Here is a 20,805-nt window from a genome sequence, read left to right as displayed (position 1 = left end):
TTCACCACAGCTTTCTGCATTCACAGCTTTTGACCAAGGTCTTCCTTTCTCTATGCCCTACACCCCCTTCCTCAGGCCTCCTACTCCTTTCCATCCCCATTGTGTTGGCACCCCCCTTTCCTTAGCAAAAGTCTTCTCTGGCGTCCATCTTTCGAGTACAACATACCGTTCGCGGTCCTCTGAACCACAGACCTCTCTCCTCAGCAACAACACCTTGTCATCTCTCTGCATCTTCAATGAGCTGTGACACAGAACATAGCAAAGGTGAGAGAGAGTGGGAAAAAGAGTGATGGAACTGAAGGGGAGAGAGAGAGAGAGAGAGAGAGAGAGAGAGACAGAGACAGAGAGACACAGAGAGACACAGCGAGTCAGCCAGACGACGCATCTGCTTGCCAGACACAACCATTTCCTTTCACACTCTCAGTTACACACTATTGGGCATCAATACTCAAATTGTCTTTCAGCAGCAAGTATTGAGTAAAACAAATCATAAACAGACAGGCAGCTCTCTCCACAGGCTGTGAATGCCAGCTTGCAGGCAGCTCTCTCCACAGGCTTTGAATGCCAGCTTGCAGGCAGCTCTCTCCACAGGCTTTGAATGCCAGCTTGCAGGCAGCTCTCTCCACAGGCTTTGAATGCCAGCTTGCAGGCAGCTCTCTCCACAGGCTTTGAATGCCAGCTTGCAGGCAGCTCTCTCCACAGGCTTTGAATGCCAGCTTGCAGGCAGCTCTCTCCACAGGCTTTGAATGCCAGCTTGATTGCAGCTTCTCATGGATTTGACCCATTTAATGAACTAGCTTAACCTCCTCTTTGGCCAGTGTTGAGATCTCATGTGATGTCTGATTGCTTGTGAAGAAGCTCCCTTTAGCTTTCTTGGCTAACCCTTGTGCCGCTGATCCTTCTTTCTAGGTAGTGACAGGACGGCGGTCTTCCAGAAGTCCTGCGGGAATGCCTGGGAATGCAGCCATCCCGCCTCTATGGCCGCTGGAACGTTCCGCGTGCGAGCCATCTCCAAGTGCTGCGACATCGACTACTGCAACAATGGCACCATAGACTGTATGTGAAGATCTCAGCTCTCCACAACATGGTCGGAAGGGGGCATGATGGGTGTAAAATGTAAATGTAAATGTCAAGGTACTTATAGAGCTTACTGTCACCAGACGGCCACCTTGCGGTGTCGCCTTTTGCGGTTTCCTGGCGCTGATACTCATACCGCTGTGGAACCCCTCCTGGCTTTCCCTGTGAAGTGTCCACTCCTGGGCACCCCCAGGGTGAAGCCAGGCATCCTTAGTGCTGTTGGGGCCGGTGTGGAGGCTAAGCAAGCTATTGCCCAGAGTTGCAGCGTGGGGCCCGTGATTAGAATAGGCACCGAGGCGAGAATAGACAGGTCTGAGGAAATTGAGCCCGAGCCCCGCCGAGGCGGGAATCGAACCCTGATCTCTGGCCAGAACTCTGCTTCAGGGTCTGCCGCTCTAACCATTGAGCCACACTGTGTCTGGGTGTGTGTCTGTCTGTCTATCTCCCTGGTACCGATTCATAATTTATAGTTTTAGGAGACGCAAGCCCATAAGAGGGATTGACTGGCCCACACCAAAATTAGAAACGATGGAGTTAGACTCAAATCAGCACAAGTTGCATGTAAAACAACTTACTACTATGTAGCCTACCCGTGGTGGCTGGTGATGTTTCAAAGTGGTGGGGCATAAATTCCTTCCACCAATGTGCATCAGTGGATGGACATGACCTCCTTTTGAAGGGTTCAATGGCTCAAGTCCCTTTTTGCCATAAAAGGGGCATTGGGCATTTGACAGCACAGTTTTCACATACTCTAACAGAGTGCAGAGGTCCTTGAGGGGCACTCATGAAATATTACAGCACTTTTCTGGTGAGTTAAGCTCACACGAGCTACTGATTATCATTAGACATGTAGCCTTTTTATTCACTTCCTTTCCCCATCCAGCCCCTTCCAAGCATATTTACTTTCACATGCAAGAGATGGGACTCTACTTGAACGATGCAGGGTAGGCTAATCAAGGGATTCCCACCTTTTACAATCACTGTCTGTTGACAGCACCGCTCACACCGAGACATTAGCGGATTAAACTGAGGACAGACGTTTGCCAATGCTCCGAAGAGAGACTGTAGTAAGTAAGAAAAATACTTTATTTAGACAATCCAGTCCATTAAAGTGTCAAGTACAAGAAAACGTAAATAAGTTAAAATGACAATTCTGCAAATAAGCAGCATCTCATGATGTACTATGTTTAAATTCAACCTATGATATCAAATATATATGGCATTTCATTGCAATTAATGCATCTGCATGATAAACAAATAAGTCAAGACCCTAGGGCTGGAGCTAACAGACAGTAGTAGTAATCAATCAATCAATCAGGATTTATAGAGCGCTGCTAATCACCCACGAGGGTATTCAGGCGCTGAGAGCCTTGCTGCTGAGGGTGGAAACAGCTAAATAGTCAGTTCTTGAGATAAGATAATAAAAAAGGTTTATACTTCCACACAATTCATGAACTAACATCCGAGGTAATAAGAGACTTCTGGTAATAACAAAGAAAACCTCAATGAGTCTCCTGAATTCAGGACATATTATTGTCCAAATTTTATTTTTTTAAAACCTCAGCCTCGCATTTTCTGAAAATAAAAACACACTCCCCTTTTAAGAACAACATTTTATTTTTTCATTGATGAACAACATAACCCCAAAAGAGAAGTTTGGCATTTCCATGAAAAACAATACTTTTGTTCCATGACAACAGATTTTATTGTTTTGTAAAAATGTTTGATCTTCAAATATCATCTTGTCACTTTCACCAAGTGCCCACGTACTCTACTGTCATACAGGGGCAGATTGTGCCTTTCATGTCCATCCGTCAACATCAAACTACCGAACCGTCCATCCCATGGCAAAGATATTTACTCCTATTATTCCAGCGATAGCAGGAATGATATCTGGAAGGGAATCCGTAAGTGAAGGATGGACCAGTCCTGTGACAAGAGCCTCATACATTTCCCAGTCTGCCCACGGATGGCCATAGGGCTACGAGGACGTCAGCGAGCGTTGAACGTTGACAGCAGCACCCACACACATGGCACACATGGGCTATTATGTCAGTGCTAGCATGATGTAAAGAATGGCAGCTGCATATCACTAATGGCTTCATATTATATCAGGGTCAGTCCCCAAGAATACCCGAAGTGTATCTGTAAAGGCCTTTAGTATGTTAGCTTTAGCCAGCACGTTTCCTGAGATGCCTACAGGAGGCCTCCTATGGACCATTGTCTTAGGTTTGGCGCGGATCTTCCCCAAATGCCCCCGACAGGCCACTATTTCCTCTTTATTTTTCCAGGCTGCTCAAAGCGTGGCATGGACGGTCCATTACTACACCAGTGTATGACGCTCACACTGTGTCATTACTGCCGCATTATTGAGTTAAGATCGCCACTGTGTCCAGAAGAAGCGCACAATATGTCAGTAATGGACGGTTATTATGTTTGGGTGAGTTAATTTGTAGGAATGGACTCCACAAGTCATATAAAGGCCTCGGGGGCAGGCGCGAGCCCCATTGCTAGCAACTAGCCACATACATTCCAGACTGGATACACACACATGCATGTAAACACAGCACACACCCACCGCTTGAGTTTGGGCAGCATACTGTCAGTTGAATCAAAAACAATTAAGAACTTGGGGGCAAGAACATATATTGCTATTACCCCACTCAGTGGGAGGCAAAGCAATGTGTGCTAGAATTCGAATGTGTGCTCGGCTGCAATGCTCTGCAACACATGCACGGATCCACACACAACCTTATTCGCGCGACGGCTTCCTGCTTTATTTTACACCGTCGGTGCACTGGCAGAAAGACAAGTTGAATTATTCCCCGCACGTTATATGGCACAGTGCTCTCCATGACACAATAGGGTGACCAACTGACATGGGTGCAAATTCAGGGCAGTGAGTGTAAAAATTCAGGACAAATGGTCAAAATTCAGGACAAAAATTCAGGACAGGAGGTCAAAATTCAGGACAAAAGGTAAGTTTTACGGACACATCAGAGGAGGTTGCACAATAGTATATAAGTAAGTAAGTAGACAACCACTTAAGTACACGTGAATATAAGTTTATATTAGGTTGAGACAATTGTGCACTGCATGGTTTTTCAGTATGCGCGCAGCTTTAAGTAAGTGTGCAGGTCTTTTTGTGGTAACAAAACCACCCCCACCCCACCTTTCCAGCTCCCAGAGAAAACGCCTGATGCCCGGTCCGGCCAGTCTGGCCTTGATACCACCCTCCAATGGCGCCCCTTATCTTCACACAGACCCTCTCTCATGTGTATTTAATTTCTTCTATAGTGCTACTCATCCCAAGTATGTGGGGCAGAGTGTTGGAGTGCGTTACAACACACACATATTATATAGAGACAATCACTCATATAAATGTGAAAGTCAATGTATAGGAAATGTTGCTTAAGATAATGGGGCTTACAATGTGTAATCATACTTTCATCCATGATTCAGTCTTTCACCATTCATTCTGTCCTTCCATCTGTGTGCCCATCCATGACCATATTCAACCATTTACAAACATATCCTTCCATCCATCATTTCACTTATCCATCCCTCCATCCACCCTTTTACTCATCCATCCATTATCCATCCATCTTCCCTTTCACCCTATCCATCCGTACACTCCTCCATCCACTCTTCCACCCATCCATCCATTCACTCATCCATCCAGCCATCCTATCACTTACTCATTCATCCACCCAGTCACTCATCCTTCCACCCATTCGCCCATTCAGTCATCCATTTACCCATCCTCCCTTTCTCTCTCAATTCCCCTTTCACTTAGCCATCCATCCTTCCATCCACCCACCCATCCACTCATGAATCCATCCACTGAACCTATCAGTCATCCATCCTTTCACTCATCCATCCATCCATCCATCCTTTCTCTCATCCATCCACCCTTTCACTCCTTCACTCATCTATCCATCCTTTTGTCCATCTACCCGCCCTTTCACTCACTCATCCAACCTTACATCCACCCTTTCACTCATCCATCCATCCATTCACCCTTTCACTTATCAATTCATCAATCTGCCCTTTCACTTATCAATTCATCAATCCATCATTTCACTCATCCATCCACCCATTCACTCGCCCATCATGCACCCTTTCACTCATCCATCATCCATCCATCATTTCACTCACTCATCCATCCAGCCATCCATCCACCCATCCCTTCACTTACTTACTCACTCACCTTTTCACATTAATTATGAGCTGAGCCTTTGTCTGCAGAGTTGCAGACAGAAGAGACCCATCAAGAACTCTACCCTCGCTGTCATTACTAAAGCAAGGGGTGTGGCGGGGCAGGGTTCACTATGCCCCTGCACATAGGCAATATGAAAAAGTGGAAGGCATGAGTCATGAATGATGCACAGTGCCTGGACGTGGGGCGACTGTGACATGGTGTTGTTTCCAGAGCTTTAAGCGGGTGAAAATACTAGGATTCTCTCCAAAACGGAGTTTGATGTAATTAAGGGCATGGCTTAAAACACATAAGCTAAAAATCTGTGCTTAGTATAATGTGCCACCCAACTGGTATTTTTGTAACATTACACCTAGAACAAGTAAACATTACACCTACAACAAGCCAGAACTATTGGCTTTGTCAATAGTTGTTAGTTGCATAAAATAAAACAGCAGCAACCATGGCTTCATTGAATATAATATTGAAAATGCGTCTGTTCTAAACCGATGAGACTCGGAGAACTATAATCCTTTCCTTTGAACTTCTTTCACCGCCTTCCTTTGGTTAACTGGATTCTCACCTGGATGCAGCCTGGGCGTTTTTGCACTTCCAGGTGACAGAATGCCCTGCCCTGGACCGAGGCTGGAGGAGGCCACCGCATGCTGTGCCAGCCCAGACTGACCCATTGCCATTCTGTATGTGGCAATCAGCCCCACACAGAATGACAGTGGGCGGGGTGGGGCTGCTCTTGCAATCAGAGGAGTGCGAGGCGGCCCCATCACGGAGCTGAGGCCTCTCGCAGGGGAACAGCTCTGTTCCCTGAAAGGCCCAAAATTACGGACAAAAGGCATCCGTAAAAGGGATCCTAACGGACAACGGACGTGAGGTCCAAGTTACGGACGGTCCGTGAAATTTACGGACGGTTGGTCACCCTATGACACAACCTCTTGCCAAGACATGCATACTGTCACACTTAACATCTTTGCCACAGGTCACACGTTTTGTGAAAGGCTGTGACAGCAGGCAGATCATAGCAGTAACAGGAGTCCCTAAGGCTCAAGTTAATTTTAACGATATACAGCAGTGAGGTGTAATAGTTCGACAGGTCTAGTGTTTCCTATCACGGTGACCGCACGTCATCCGCAGGCCAGGCGTGGCCTGCGGAAACCAATAAAGGGAGCCGGCCCGCTCGGGGGCGAGGTCTCCAACCAGAGTAAAGGTGTAGCCTGATATTTATCTCCGGCGCTGCGTCAGGCTACTCGCCCAGTGCCCTGCCACAGGCCCGGCCCCAGAACTTTACACTGGCGACGAGGGTGGGGGCAGAAGTCACTGCGTGCCCCGTGGCCTCTCCCGGCAGCATCCGTCACCCGATCCTCCCCAGCTACGCGACGGTGCCCCGCGCGCGGGCGCGGAGACGAAGAGGAGGCCTTCGACCACGTGGGAGCACCCGCCGGCCGAGTGCGGTTGTCTCTCCCGGTCCCGCCGTTGGAGCGCCGGTATTCCCTGCTGTGCTGCTGCTGCCACCAGTGAGGAGGCGACCACTGTGCTCCATCAAGCCTTGGTAGCTCCAAGTAAGGAATCGCACCAAGTACAATTGACTGTCACACACAGACTGTGCCATTGCCTATAAGTTCCTCATCTGGTGCCACGGGGAGGGGATCTCCTGCCTACAAGCGGTGCTGGGGCCAGGCACGGTGTTTAAGGGGTCGCCCGAGAAAGTTTAGCCCCACGGCAGGGCCGGCATTTACCCTCCAAGCCCCGAGGGAGAAAAGGAGGGACAGTTGTACAAAGATACTGGGAGGGTGTGCTACCTCCTGATTTACAGCTCCACCTCACCCGCACAAGCGCACAAGCAGACACAATGAGCAATGATGGCCAGGCGGCCGCATCAGGCACTGGAGCGGTGCCTGGACAAGTGGCGGCGCCAGCCCCTGCCCCTTTTCAACATGCCGCGTCAGGGGTTTTACCCCCCTTCAGCGAGCTGGAAGACCTGGCTACCGCGGCACCTCAATAATTACTTCGTCGTCACAAGAGAAGCCGACAACGCAATAAAGAGGTCGTTGCTATTACATTACGCAGGGGATGAAATATTCAAGTTGTTCAAACATCTGCCTAACACGGGTACAGCCGCAGACTACGACGCTGCAGTGGCTGCTCTTGATGCCCATTTCGACCCACAACTCAACCCAGATTTCGAGCGCTTCAAGTTGCGCCAGGCCCGGCAACGGGAAGGGGAGTCGATGGACGTGTTCTACGCGCGGCTGCGTGAGCTGGCGAGCACCTGTACGGAAGACGACCAACTGAAGGAAATACGCGCCCAGCTCATACAAGGGTGCAGAGACAAGACGTTAAGAGGCCTCATCCTGCGCCAGCCGAAGATCTCGCTGGAGGACATGCTAGTTCTGGCAAGGTCGCACGACTTGTCGGCAGCCCGGGCCAACGAAATGGAGCAAGCGCTGGGCAAGGCCCCAGTGAAGACGGAGACCATCAAGACGGAGCGGGTGGACGCCCTCCGTACCAGGCCGCGAGGAGTCCACCACAAGGCCTCACGTCAAGAAGGATCGAAGCAAAAGTGTGGATACTGCGGATACGAACCGCACGCAGCGAAGGACTGCCCTGCACAAGGGAAGACGTGCACAAACTGCGGAATCCCCAATCACTTCGCGTCAGTATGCCGGAGACGCACGAGAGGCCGGGAGTTCCAAAACCGGAAGCCACCAGGCTGCCGGTGGAGCAGACGAGAGGGATGAGATACCAGGATGTGAGTGAAAAGTCGTCAAGCGATGGGGAGGAGGAGGTACACATGATCTCGTTTGCGAGGGAACTCAAGTTACAGCGTAGGCCCCAACCGACGTGTGTGGTACACGTGGCCGGGACAGAAGTGCACGCCGTGATCGACACGGGAGCCACGGTGAATGTAATGGGCCTCCAGCAGTACAGACGCCTAAAACCTCGCCCGCCGGTGCAGCCGTCCAAGACGAATATTTATGCCTACGGAGCCGACACCCCGTTGCCTCTCAAAGGAAAAATGACCGTCCCCGTCAAGGCCGATGACCATGAAGTGATGACGACTATCCATGTCATCGACAGGGAAGCCGACACCCTCATAAGCAGTCACACGGCGGAAGACCTAGGGTTAATATCGTTCGCACGGAGGGTGAAAACACACCAAGTGGATGAGCTGCTCAGTCAGTTCCCGGAGCTGTTTCGAGGCCTTGGCCGCATCAAGTGCGACCCCGTGAAGCTACATATCGACAAGACAGTCGTCCCGGTCGCGTTGAGGCATAGAAGAGTCCCGTTTCATCTACGACCACTAGTGGAGAAAGAACTAGAAAACCTCGAGAGACTCGGCGTTATCGAGAAAGTATCGGGCCCTACACCGTGGGTATCCCCGATGGTCATAGCAGAGAAACCGAAACAGCCTGGAGCGATACGGCTATGCATTGACATGAGGCTCCCCAACAAGGCCATAAAAAGGGAGCGGCACATCACGTCGACAATGGATGATATTATAGCCGATGTAAATGGATCCAAGTGGTTCTCGAAGATTGACCTAAACGCGGGATACCACCAGCTCCCGCTGGCCAAGGAGAGTCGCTACATCACGACGTTCAGCACCCACCTGGGACTCCGGAGGTACAAAAGACTAAACTTCAGGATATCTTCGGCGGCGGAGGTATTCCAGAACACCATACGGGAGATGCTGTCGGGGCTCCCAGGAGTGTTGAACGTAAGTGACGACATCCTCATCCATTCAGCGACAGCGGCCGACCACTACCGACACCTCCGCAGCACTCTGGCGCGGCTCCAGGAGCACGGGGCCACACTTCACAGAGAGAAGTGCCAATTCTTCCAACCATCCCTGGAATTCTTCGGGTACGTCTTCAATCAGGAAGGCATCCAGGTAGACCCTCGGAAGTCACAATCGATCAAAGGCACACCCGCGCCCACCTCGCCCACAGAGGTGCGCAGCTTCCTGGGCATGGCGACGTACTGCGGGAGGTTCATTCCCGGGCTGGCCACGCGGGCGGAGCCACTGAGAGCCCTTACCAAGTCGGATGCCCAGTGGCAGTGGGGACCGAAGGAAGAAGAGGCGTTCCAAGGTATCAAAGACGCCCTCCTGGGAGAAGCGACGCTTGCGTACTTTGACCCCACCAAGCGAACAGAGGTGTTGGTCGACGCCAGCCCCGTCGGGCTCGGCGCCGTGCTGACACAAGAGCGTGAACCAGGCAGGTGGGTCGCCCTGTCGTTTGCCAGCAAGTCTCTCACGCCCACCGAAGCACGATATGCCCAGATAGAGCGGGAGGCCCTCGCCATCAAGTGGGCCTGTCACCATTTCCACTTATACCTCAAGGGACAGCCGTTCACGATGGTGACCGATCACCAGCCACTCGTGCCACTCTTCAAAGGAACCTCACCAAGTCCCCCACCTCGCATCGAGAGATGGGCGGTCCAACTGCAGCCCTACGAGATGGAAGTGGTATACCGACCTGGCGCCAAGAACCCGGCGGACTTCTTATCTCACCACCCGGACAAGACGGTCACGCCAGAAGACGAAGACGACACCAACCAGTATGTGCAGCTAGTGTCGGAAGCAGCCTGCCCGCGGGACATGACCCTGGAAGACATAAAAGTGGCAGCCCTGACCGATGGGGTGTACACCCGAACGCTAAAGGCAGTGCAAGAAGGGTCATGGGCACACTTCCTGAGGCAGGCCAACTCCTGGGGTCCAGGAGAGAAGGAACAGACGACAAAGATGTGGCAGATCCGGCACGAGCTTAGCGCCACGCTGGACGGGATCCTGCTACGAGGACCTCGGCTGGTAATACCCGAAGGACTACGACAAAAGGCCACACAAATAGCCCATGGAGGACATCAGGGGATCACGAAAATGAAATCCCAGATGAGAGAGAAGCTCTGGTTCCCGGAACTGGAGAAGATGGTCGAGGAGTATGTGAGGCGATGCCCGCTGTGTCAATTGACGGGAGGCGCAGAACGGCCGGCACCAGTGATCACGGAAGACGCATGCCCGGCCCCGTGGTCACGGGTCATCATTGATTTCGGAAGCTTCCCGGGGGGGAAGCACACCCTGGTCTTGGTAGATGGATTCTCAAAATACCCCATAGTAGAGGTAGTGGCGTCCACAGCCTTTGTGCACGTAGCACCCATCCTCGAAAAGACATTTGCAATGTTTGGGTTCCCAGCGGAAATCCGCAGCGATAACGGACCGCCATTTCAGGGGGCTGAGTTCGCCACCTTTCTGGCACAGAGAGGGATACGCCATCGTCGGATAACACCCCAATGGCCGCAGGCCAACGGAGACGTAGAGGGTTTCATGCGCACACTGAACACGGTGTTCCGAATTGCCGAGGTGGAACAGGCAGACCCAGAAAAACGCCTCCACGAGTTCCTGCGAGAGTACAGAAGTTCTCCCCACTGCACCACTCAGAGAAGCCCATGGGCATTGATGCTCCATGGGCCCCAACGAGATTTACTTCCCTCGTGTCCGGGCTGGGCGCCGCCCCCACTGAGAGAAGCGGAAACACAAGACCGACGAACCCGCCGCAACAACCACGCGAGCCACCGGCGGCGCGCCGCCGAGAAAGCCATCCACCCGGGGGCCACCGTTCTCCTACGGGACCGCCGCCCAGGAAGAAAATTCCGGACCAGCTACGAACCAGGGAGCTGGACAGTCACCGCCAACCAAGGAACCATGGTCTCTGCCCGAAGGGGAGGCGAAGAAGTGTCCCGCAACATCTCGTGGTTCAAGGAGGTACCCCAAGACCACCCGGGGACGGCCACGGAAGGACAGACAGCCACCCCACCCCCCGGCACACCGGGGGAGGGCGAGAACTCTGCGAGTCCCCCAGCCGGTCCCACCCCAGCTGGCGGACCCCCCGCAAGCCCATGCCTGAGAAGCTCCCCCAGAAGGTACAACCTGAGACCCAATCCATGGCCCAGCCAAAGACTGAGAGACTTTGCCTGCTGAGGAGTGTCCAGGAGCGGCGGACGAGGGGGCACGCAAGTAGCACCGCACATATGACTGTACACAGTTGAACGTAATGTTATTGTCATGTATAGGAAAGGAAAAAGTTTGTTTTGAATGAAGTTGGATAGGGATGTAATAGTTCGACAGGTCTAGTGTTTCCTATCACGGTGACCGCACGTCATCCGCAGGCCAGGCGTGGCCTGCGGAAACCAATAAAGGGAGCCGGCCCGCTCGGGGGCGACGTCTCCAACCAGAGTAAAGGTGTAGCCTGATATTTATCCCCGGCGCTGCGTCAGGCTACTCGCCCAGTGCCCTGCCACAGGCCCGGCCCCAGAACTTTACATGAGGGAGCCTGCCAGCGAGAGCCTAGGTGCAGACATACAGCGAGCTTAGAAACAGTCACAGCCGCTTTCATTAGGTGCAATGTTTCATCCTTGCTCCCTCGTCATAGGACATGTCAGCTGACATGCATGAAGAGTAGGCGGGGACAGCTTTCAAGGCCTTTTCATGGCTCACAAAGCCTGACTGTGATGGCCTCTGCAGCTCCCTGCTCATTCTTTTCCAAGCCTGGGCTCTGAGAGTCAAACGCAGAGGCTGTGATGTAAACACTATGCGTGGATCTGAGCCCCGCATAGCAGGGCTACTCACCGCATAATGGCCAGAAATGCTGCTGACTGTTCCTCGCAAGGCTGCATATACCTCACCGGCTACCTATGCGGAGCAGGCAGAGGGCTTGTGGTTTTTATGTGCACTCAGTGTCTTTATTGGCTTCTGCTACTTGTTGTGATAACTGGAGTACGTTCTCGTGAGTGGCGTGTGGTCCAATGAGCAGAAGTTCAGCATGTAGCACCCGACCTGGTTTACTTTCATCCTCTCCACGCATGGCTGCGGCGCCACCTCTCTTTACTGAGTTAAGGCTGTCAACAGGTCTGAACTCCTTGCATAATGGAGTCAATCTAGCAAACAGGTTACGTGCACGCGCACATACACAGTGCCCGGCTGTCTGACCCTAAACCGGACCTGGATCCAGACCCTGAGGTACTGCTGGAGCAATGCGTTCCAAAGCATGCGACAATGTAAAAAGAGCCCAGCAGATCGGAGAGGCAGAGCCCCCAACACCACAACGCACAAGCCAGCACTTCAGCGTGCTCTTCCTGATCTCAGAGGCACATGACTCAGCCTACATCTGCAGCTGTAAGCAGCGTCTGTTGTGACACGCCTCGTGCTCTTAATCTGTGCGATCAGCAGGAGACAATAAAATACTAAATACTCTTTGCCAAAACTAAGTCCCACTCTAAGGCAACAAGACCACTTCAGAGTCAGGAAAGACCCGAAACCCTCTCTTCCTTCCGGCATTTCAAGAATAATGCGGAAGCACATGCCTGCAATCACACCTACGCTCCGCCTTTCATCGCCAGGATTCAGCTGCATTTACTGAGCACGGTAGACTGACAGTGTCCCACCTGCGGCTGCACAATCAGTCCCACACTGGAATTCGATGACTGAGACTGTTAACGCTCGGTAAACGCAGATGATTGGCACCGTCGCTCCTCCAAGCACTGTGCAGAGCAGGTCACAGCCCCCTCTGCCAGGATCTTGTTCGGACGAGCCTCCTTCATGTTTAACTTGCTGGGCCGTCAGTCAGGTCTGGTCTGCGCTCCCAGCATCCTGTGGGTGTCTGCCTTCTTATTACAGTTCACAGTGGTGAAGGGGGCGTGAGGTAGTCCGCTGTAAGGGCAGTGGGAAGGGCCATGCAGTAGCACCAGCACGGGAGCGCCTTTCTGTCCGTCCTCTCCGTCTGCTCACCTGTCCTCTGCTGGCCACTTCTTCAAGCCTGTTGCAATAACGAACCTTGCCAACCTCTGGCCCGCCTCGCTGTCGTGCCGCAAAGACTGGGCAAACAAGCACTGCTACGACAAGAGTCATTGCACATGCTTTGGGGATGCACACCAGAGCTTCACTCATTTGAAGTGAATTAAGAATAATACATGGCGTGTTCGGCTCTGGAGCGCCACCCTCTGTAGCAGGCACCCTGGCATTAAACCACAAGTGCAGGCGAGGCTACCCTAAACTGACTGAGCCATTCCTCATTCCCCACCATTGCACACCCAGAAGGTGTTGAGTAACAACCAATTACAACCGCTTGCCAAAACGCACCATCATATATCAGAGACCCAAAGGACATACTGCTAACGTGATGGCATTGATCGGCAGATAGACAATTGGCGAGCCACAATTGATAAAGTAAGCCTTCAAGCATCAATCAGAAACTCAGATCATCTAAACGTGGGCACAAATCACTTACACCATGAGGTGTTCAATATTAGAATATTGGAATGTTGGGAGCTCCTTTGAAGACAATGGAGCGCTCCGGGCTTCTACGGGCCAGTCAAGGCCCGCAAAGCAACATTCCAATGTTGTTTTCAAAGGCCTCTCGGAGCCCGAGGGAAGTTAAACCCCTCGAACTCCGAGAGGCCTTTGTTTTATTTATTGAAACATTGTGCCCTCTAGTGGCAGAATGTTCTAATAGCCTTATAGCCCTTCGTCGCTGGGCTATTCGGGCTATTAAAGTCCCGCTCCATTGTTAAAGTCCCTTGCCTTCGGCTTGGGCCTTTAACACTGGAGCAGGCCTTTAATAGCTGGTATAGCCCACTACTGCGGGCTAAAAGGCTATATTATTCCTACAAACACCATCACAGTCAGATGTTAGAAGTAAGGGCCTGATTTAAGGTTTGGACGATAGAAAGAAGGCAGACGGGGTGGAGGCGCGCTTTACATCCACTACCTTGTCTTAACTCTGCCCACCAAATTGAGAGTCGCCAGCTCCATAGACATTTTTATACTTTGGTAGAACCCGCCATTATAATCGTTCCTGTATGTGCTGGAAATGTTTGACAGCTGGCTCTATGAAACATAAAGGCTGGCATTTAAAAAAAGTTTTTACTCTCCATCACCGCCAGGTCACCATGGAAAGCAAAAAAAAAAGACACCCGACCGCCCAGTGTGAATTGAGCAGACAGTTGGATGGCTTACCTCGGATGACATGCACTCCATCAAGGTGTTAGAGGAGTATATTGGCAGCATAGCCAGAGCCAGAGCAGGCTCGGTCTTCAACATACTGTTATGTTAACATTGGTCTTATTACGGCTACTCTAAAAGAGTGTCCCGGCGCTTTTATTAGTAACCACCTGAAAACAGAGAACACAGCACAGCAAACAGAAAATGGAGAGCACAGCAGGAGAAGAACAGCCAGACTAGAGAGCAAAAAGCCAAGTTTTAAGGCCCCTCCTGAAGGTCAACAGGTTAGAGGTACTGCGCAGTGCCAAGGGCAAAGCATTCCAGCGCTGCGGTGCCAAAAACTTGAAAGAACGCCCTCCAATACGAGCTTTCTTAACACGGGGAACTACGGCCAGGAACAGAGACTCAGATCTCAAAGCTCGGGCCGGATGATAGAAGACAAGTCTCCTTTGAAGATATTTAGCACCTGAAGCATGAAGAGCCTTATGCGTTAAAGTCAAGGCCTTAAAAACAATCCGTTTCCGAATCGGAAGCCAGTGAAGTGACTGTAGAAGGCTAGAGGCACTGGCTCGCCTGTGCAGGCCAAAGATGGCTTGCGCGGCCGAATTCTGGACTACCTGCAACCGTTGCAGAAGATATTCCAGTAGGCCAAGATATAGGATGTTAGAGTAATCCAGTCTTGAGCCAATCAAGGCCTGCACCGTCGTCTTCCTGTGCTCTTCTGAGAGCAGAGGAAGAAACTTACGTAGCATTCTCAGGAGGCCGAAACATGTTCCAGTGAGACCAAGAATCTGGGATCTTAACGACAACCCATTATCAATCTTGATCCCCAGATTCTTTACTAGCTGAGAAGAGCTCGCTGGAGGAAACATGTTAACAGGCCACCATTCCTGCCAATGAGGGTCAGACGAACAACCAAAGAAGAGTACCTCTGATTTATCTGAGTTGCACTTGAGACTGTTACACTGAAACCATTTAAAAACAGCCCCAAGGCACTCACGGATACTCTCCCCATCAAAGTCTTCACCCTTCCTACACGTAAAGAGGAGCTGAGTATCGTCGGCATAGGAAACAATCTGAGCCCCCCGAGACTCCGCCAAAGCTGCCAGAGGGGTCATAAAGATATTAAAAAGAGTAGGGCTCAACACAGAACTCTGCGGAACTCCTACTCCCAAAGGCGGCATCGCGGCAGAGCTAGGCGGGACCCAGACTGTCTGTTGGTACGCCCCATCCTAAATTGGGGAAGTTGGGAGGAGAGGCATAGATGTCGATTCACCGAAATTTTTGGGGTAGTGGAAATGACATCACATGCCCTTTGACAGCAAATGGTGTTACAGGAAGTGACGTCACACTACCTTTGTCCTGGTAACATCCCAGGAAGTGCCATCCTGTGACCTTTGGGCCCCCAAGACTTCACTTGAAGTGGCATTTTTCTTTTTGGCACAGATGGAAGTCTAAAACTCAGCACCCCCACTCCTCAATCCCACTCTGCAGCATGATCAAATCATCTTGGCTGGTGAGCTCGATATCATATACTGTCCCTGGCTTGTTTCAGGCAGTCTTCCATTTATACATGCAATTTCATTCCTGATATAGTTCAGTCTATCTAACTGAAGCAATCACCCCTAAAAACAATGATCTGTAAATGAGAAGCCTAATGCTATCAAACGTGTCTATACCTGCAAGTGAGGAAGGGTATTTGTGGCCCGGGATGACTAAGGGAGGCAACAACACCCAACTGCAAATGTTAATCTACCCCGCAGTGTTATATGTGTGTATTTTGGATCTGGTGTTTCTGTTTTGTACACATAGCTGGCTAGCAAAGGCATGCATATCACAACAAAGGGCGGTTTGAGATTGTGTAAAAATGTAACACAGGACATCGATTGCAACATATTTGATGCCCTGGAGGGGATAGAGAATGCATACGTTTTGCTACTATATACGTATATTACTTACTGGCGGTAAGCAGTAGGTTGTTATAGTTAGGACCTAGTTTCCTTACGAAAAGTGTTTTTTGTTTTGTCGATAACTTTAGTGCCGTTTGATGAATCTTCACAAATTTTTCAAAACTAGTTTGGCGGTCACTTCAACTGTTGCCTGGGTAGTTTCGAGGTGATCTGTCAAGCAGGGACCGAGAAAAAGGGCTTCCCAAAACACATTTGCCCAATGTTAATTCCGATAGGGACTTGAGACACGACTACATCTCGTAACGCTGGACAGAATTGCAACAAATTTGGCAGAAATGTAGATGTGGGTTCAGAGCAATGGCTTTTGGTAGCTTGGTGTAAATCCATTCAGTAGTTTTAGAGATATTAACGGAAATCCAAATTTGTATATCTGGGGACGATGATCCTTTGCGGATCCGACAGTATCCATGCTGTAATCTGATTGGCTGCCAATACTTCAACCAAGAAGTTTTGGCAGCCATCTTGGGGCTCGTCTTCAGCCAAGTCCCACACAAAAAATAAAAAATATAGAAACGGGGGCAGGGTAGGAATACTCTGACCCCCTAGCTATGACGATGGGGTCCCAGAGGGACCGTGCTGGGGTTTAAAAACATTTTTATATTCAATTTTTGCTGCAAAATAGCAGGTGTACCCACAGATTTTCTGCAAAATTGAAAAAGAAAACAAGCATTGTCTCCTGCACTTGTTTTGAAATGAGCCCCCGGATAAGCCAAGTCCCAGGGGCATTTGTAGAAAAAGGAGGGTGGTGTACTAGGCCCCCCATCTAAGGCTCTATGAGCCCCGAGAACGACCACCTCCTTGGGGCTCTAGCATTCTCAATGCAGGAAGGCCACATGGACCCCCACGTGGGATTTTTTGAAGCCCGTGGAGCGCCACCTTACTCGGCCTTCATTATTGTAGAATGAGGGGGGCTGCACAGAGCCCCCTTCTGGGCTTTGTAGAAGCCCCGGGACTCCCCAACTCCCTGGGGTTAAAAAATAACACCACTTCTCAGGGGCCTATCTAACATATATAAAATTGGGAAGGGGGCTGCGCGTACACCCTCCCGGGCTATATACGGCCCAGGGACCACCACATCCCTGGAACTGGCCCATGCAGATCAAAGGAGGGGGCTCCGCCCCCCTATTTGAGCCATACATGGCCCCAGGGACAGCCACCCCCTACGACCGACTCCTGCTATGTCCCAGAGTGCCCACCCTGGAGCATAACTGTTTGCTTTTGCTTTGACAGCTCCCACCAAGCTAGATCAAACACTCAAGTCCCAGTGGGTGAGAGCTGTCAAAGTACTCCTGCCCACTGGAAACAGAGGTTTCATCTCTTTCCCTCACCGCAGACATGAGGGCAGGTAAAGAAATGAAACAATTGCTCCTGCACAGAGGGAGCTGCCTTTCCAGCTGCTCCCTCCATGCAGCTGTAATGCTGGCTCCTATAAGAGGGGGGGAGCTGGCTGGGACCACTGGGCCTTAAGGCTCTCTCCCCCCCACAGTCCCAGGGGAAACAGACAAAAAGAGGCAGAATAAAGGTCAGAAACGAGCAGAAAGAGGCAAAATAAAGGCAGCAACAAGCAGAAAATGGCAAGATAAAGGTGTGAAATGAACAGAAAGAGGCAAAATAAAGGTCAGAAAATTGCAGAAAGATGCAGGATAAAGGTCAGCAATGAATAGGAAAAAGACAAAATAGAGATCACAAACTAGCAGAAAGATGGAAAATATATGCCAGCAACGAGCATAAATAGGCACAATAGAGATCAGAAATGAGCAGAAAGAAGCAAAATAGAGATCACAAACTAGCGGAATCAAAATAGTGGTCAGAAACGTGCAGAAATAAGTAAAATAATGGTCTAAAACGAGCAGAAAGAGGCAAATAGAGGTCCAAAACGAGCAGGAAAAGGCAAATAGAGGTCAGAAACGAGTAGAAAGAGGCAAAATAAAGGTCAGCAACAAGCAAAAAGTGGCAAAGAGAGATCAGAAATGAGGTGAAAGAGGCAAAATAAAAGCTAGAAATGAGGAGAAAGGCAAAATAGACATCAGGTAGACAAACAGAAAGAGTCAAAATAAAGCTCAGAAATATGCAAATAGAGGCAAAATAAAGGTCAGCAACGAGCAGAAAGAGGCAAGATAAAGGCCAGAAATGAGCAGAAAGTGGCAAAATAGAGGTTAGAAAGGAGGAGACTCATGAACTGGCTCACAGACCCACTCAGACGCTCACACACCCACTCACGGACACTTGCACCCAATCATAGACCTACTCAGACACTCATGCACTCACTGATAGACTGACTAACACACTCATGGAGGCACTGCAAACCCACTCAGACACTCACTGAGACACTCATGCACCTACTCAGACAACCACTAAGACACTCCACAGACCCACTCAGACACTCACAAACCCACTCACAGACCCACTCAGACACTCATGCACTCACTCTCAAATGTTACAGGTTACAGCTAGGAAATAACAATAAAATCCATAGAAATTCACTGAAAAAAACAAAAGGTTACAGGGATGATATAATTAGGAAACAGAATTTTAAAAATCTTAAAATTAAGTGAAAAAAAACAAAGGTTACAGTGACGTTATAGTTAGGCTCAGATTTGACGAGTACAAAACCATAGAAATTCAGCATTTATAGTTACCTGAACTAACTTTAACTTGCGTCCCCACAATCCACTCCTTATTACCTCACACATTACATCACTCATGACATTGGTCAGTGACATCACTGATGACATCTCAAATGACATCACTGCTGACCTCTCCAACAGAGCCACTCACATACCCACTCCCACCCCATGCAACCTCATATACCCACTCACATACCCATACAGCCACTCACATACCCATGCACAGACCCATACAAGTACTCACCCAACCACTAACTCATCCATAGAGCCACTCACACATCCACTCACCCACTTTTACAGCCATTCACACACCCACCCTCTCACTTACACATATAGTTACTCATACAACCAGTCACTCACCCATACAGCCACTTAGACAGCCACACAGCTACTACACACTCACTTATTTACCTATACATCCTCTCACACACCCACTCACTCATCCATACAGCTTCTTAGCACATCCTCTCGCTCCCCCATACAACCACTCACACACTCACCCACACAACTTCTTATATACCCATTCATACAACCACTCACATATCCGCTCACTCAACCATATAGCCATTCACACAGATACTTAATTTCCAATACAGTGACTCACACCTACTCACTTTACCACCCTCTGAAACAGCCACTCAGTCACCCATACAGCCACTTACACACCCAGTCACTCACTCATACAGCCATTTAGACACCCACTCACTCACCCATTTAGTCACTCACAAACCCACTCACCCATCCATATAGCCACACACAGCAACTCACTCACCCATACAGCCACTAACAGCAACTCACTCACCAATACAGCCATTCACTCACTGACAACGCTACTTACACACCCTTTTATGAACCCATACAGCCACTCACACACCCATGCAGCCACTCAGACACTCACTCACACACAGATACACTCAGCCACTCACATAATATATGTTAGGAGTAGTATCTCTCATTAGTTCTACACCTAATACACTAATTACATTTTTATAGCAGCTTAGTGTGTATATATATATATATATACTACTCCAATTCATGCGATTTGATTTTCTCACAGAAACCGAGCCCAGATCCGTATGCGTGGTTCAAAAAAGAAATGTATTCGTTACATGGCAAAACGCCCGACGCGTTTCAGAGCAGCCGCTCCTTTGTCACGGGTCAATAAACATTTGTTTGTTCAAAGTATAAATAAAGTGCTTCACCTCACATGACATAACATAAATGTAGGACTACAACACCACATCCGGATCATTGCAACATGGCAGCCATTTTAGAGTGGTACTTATAACTCATAAAGTATACATAACGCTGTTTCACTCTTGAACGTTGCATAATAACATGATCTTAAATGTATAATGTTCAAACAATTAAACATAATTTCATTTTAATCGATATGTTTCACAGATTTAAACATAATTTTAACATTATTAGTAAATATCATGCCCCAGTGGGCTGTTACTCAGTGTCCCAGCACTGGTATCTTTCATCTCGAAACGTAATCAATATCAAACGCCCAAGTGGGCCGACGTTCAATGTTACAGCGTTTCATTCTTTAACATACACGTTATATGACCATAACTCCTTTTTAGCAGAATATCTACTACAATCATGCCCTAGTGGGTCTATAAACCTTAGATATCATTTGCTTTTTTGCTTTCATCCTCCTCTTATGATGATGGTGTCTCCGTCTCCTACAACCTAAAAAACAATTCTGATCAGAATCACTTACAAATGTTAAAATACAAACTTGTTCAGGGTTTACACGGTTCATTTAGAAGGGTTACAATTTGCATAAACAAATTTACATTTTATCCTAGATGGACAGACAGTTCCTCGTCTTTGTTCAATCCCGTTGGATGCATAGTCTCATATCTAATAATCAATTTAGATTCTAACCTTCTTAGTTCTTTAATTCTGTTTCCT

General features: G+C 49.5%; 1 protein-coding gene across 1 annotated transcript in view; it reads left to right on the top strand.

Annotated features, from left to right (window-relative positions):
- LOC146808869 (phospholipase A2 inhibitor and Ly6/PLAUR domain-containing protein-like) overlaps positions 1–20,805 on the top strand; it is a 247,489-nt gene that overhangs the window by 170,490 nt on the left and 56,194 nt on the right. The window contains exon 3 of the mRNA XM_085615681.1: positions 910–1,056. Coding sequence (XP_085471807.1) covers positions 910–1,056 — 147 coding nt within the window. The remainder of the gene's footprint in view (positions 1–909; positions 1,057–20,805) is intronic.

This window comes from Triturus cristatus, chromosome 7 (genome assembly GCF_964204655.1).
Source record: "Triturus cristatus chromosome 7, aTriCri1.1, whole genome shotgun sequence".
Lineage (NCBI taxonomy): Eukaryota > Metazoa > Chordata > Amphibia > Caudata > Salamandridae > Triturus > Triturus cristatus.
Note: the sequence above shows the minus strand (reverse complement) of the source record. Positions and strands in the feature narration are given on the sequence as shown.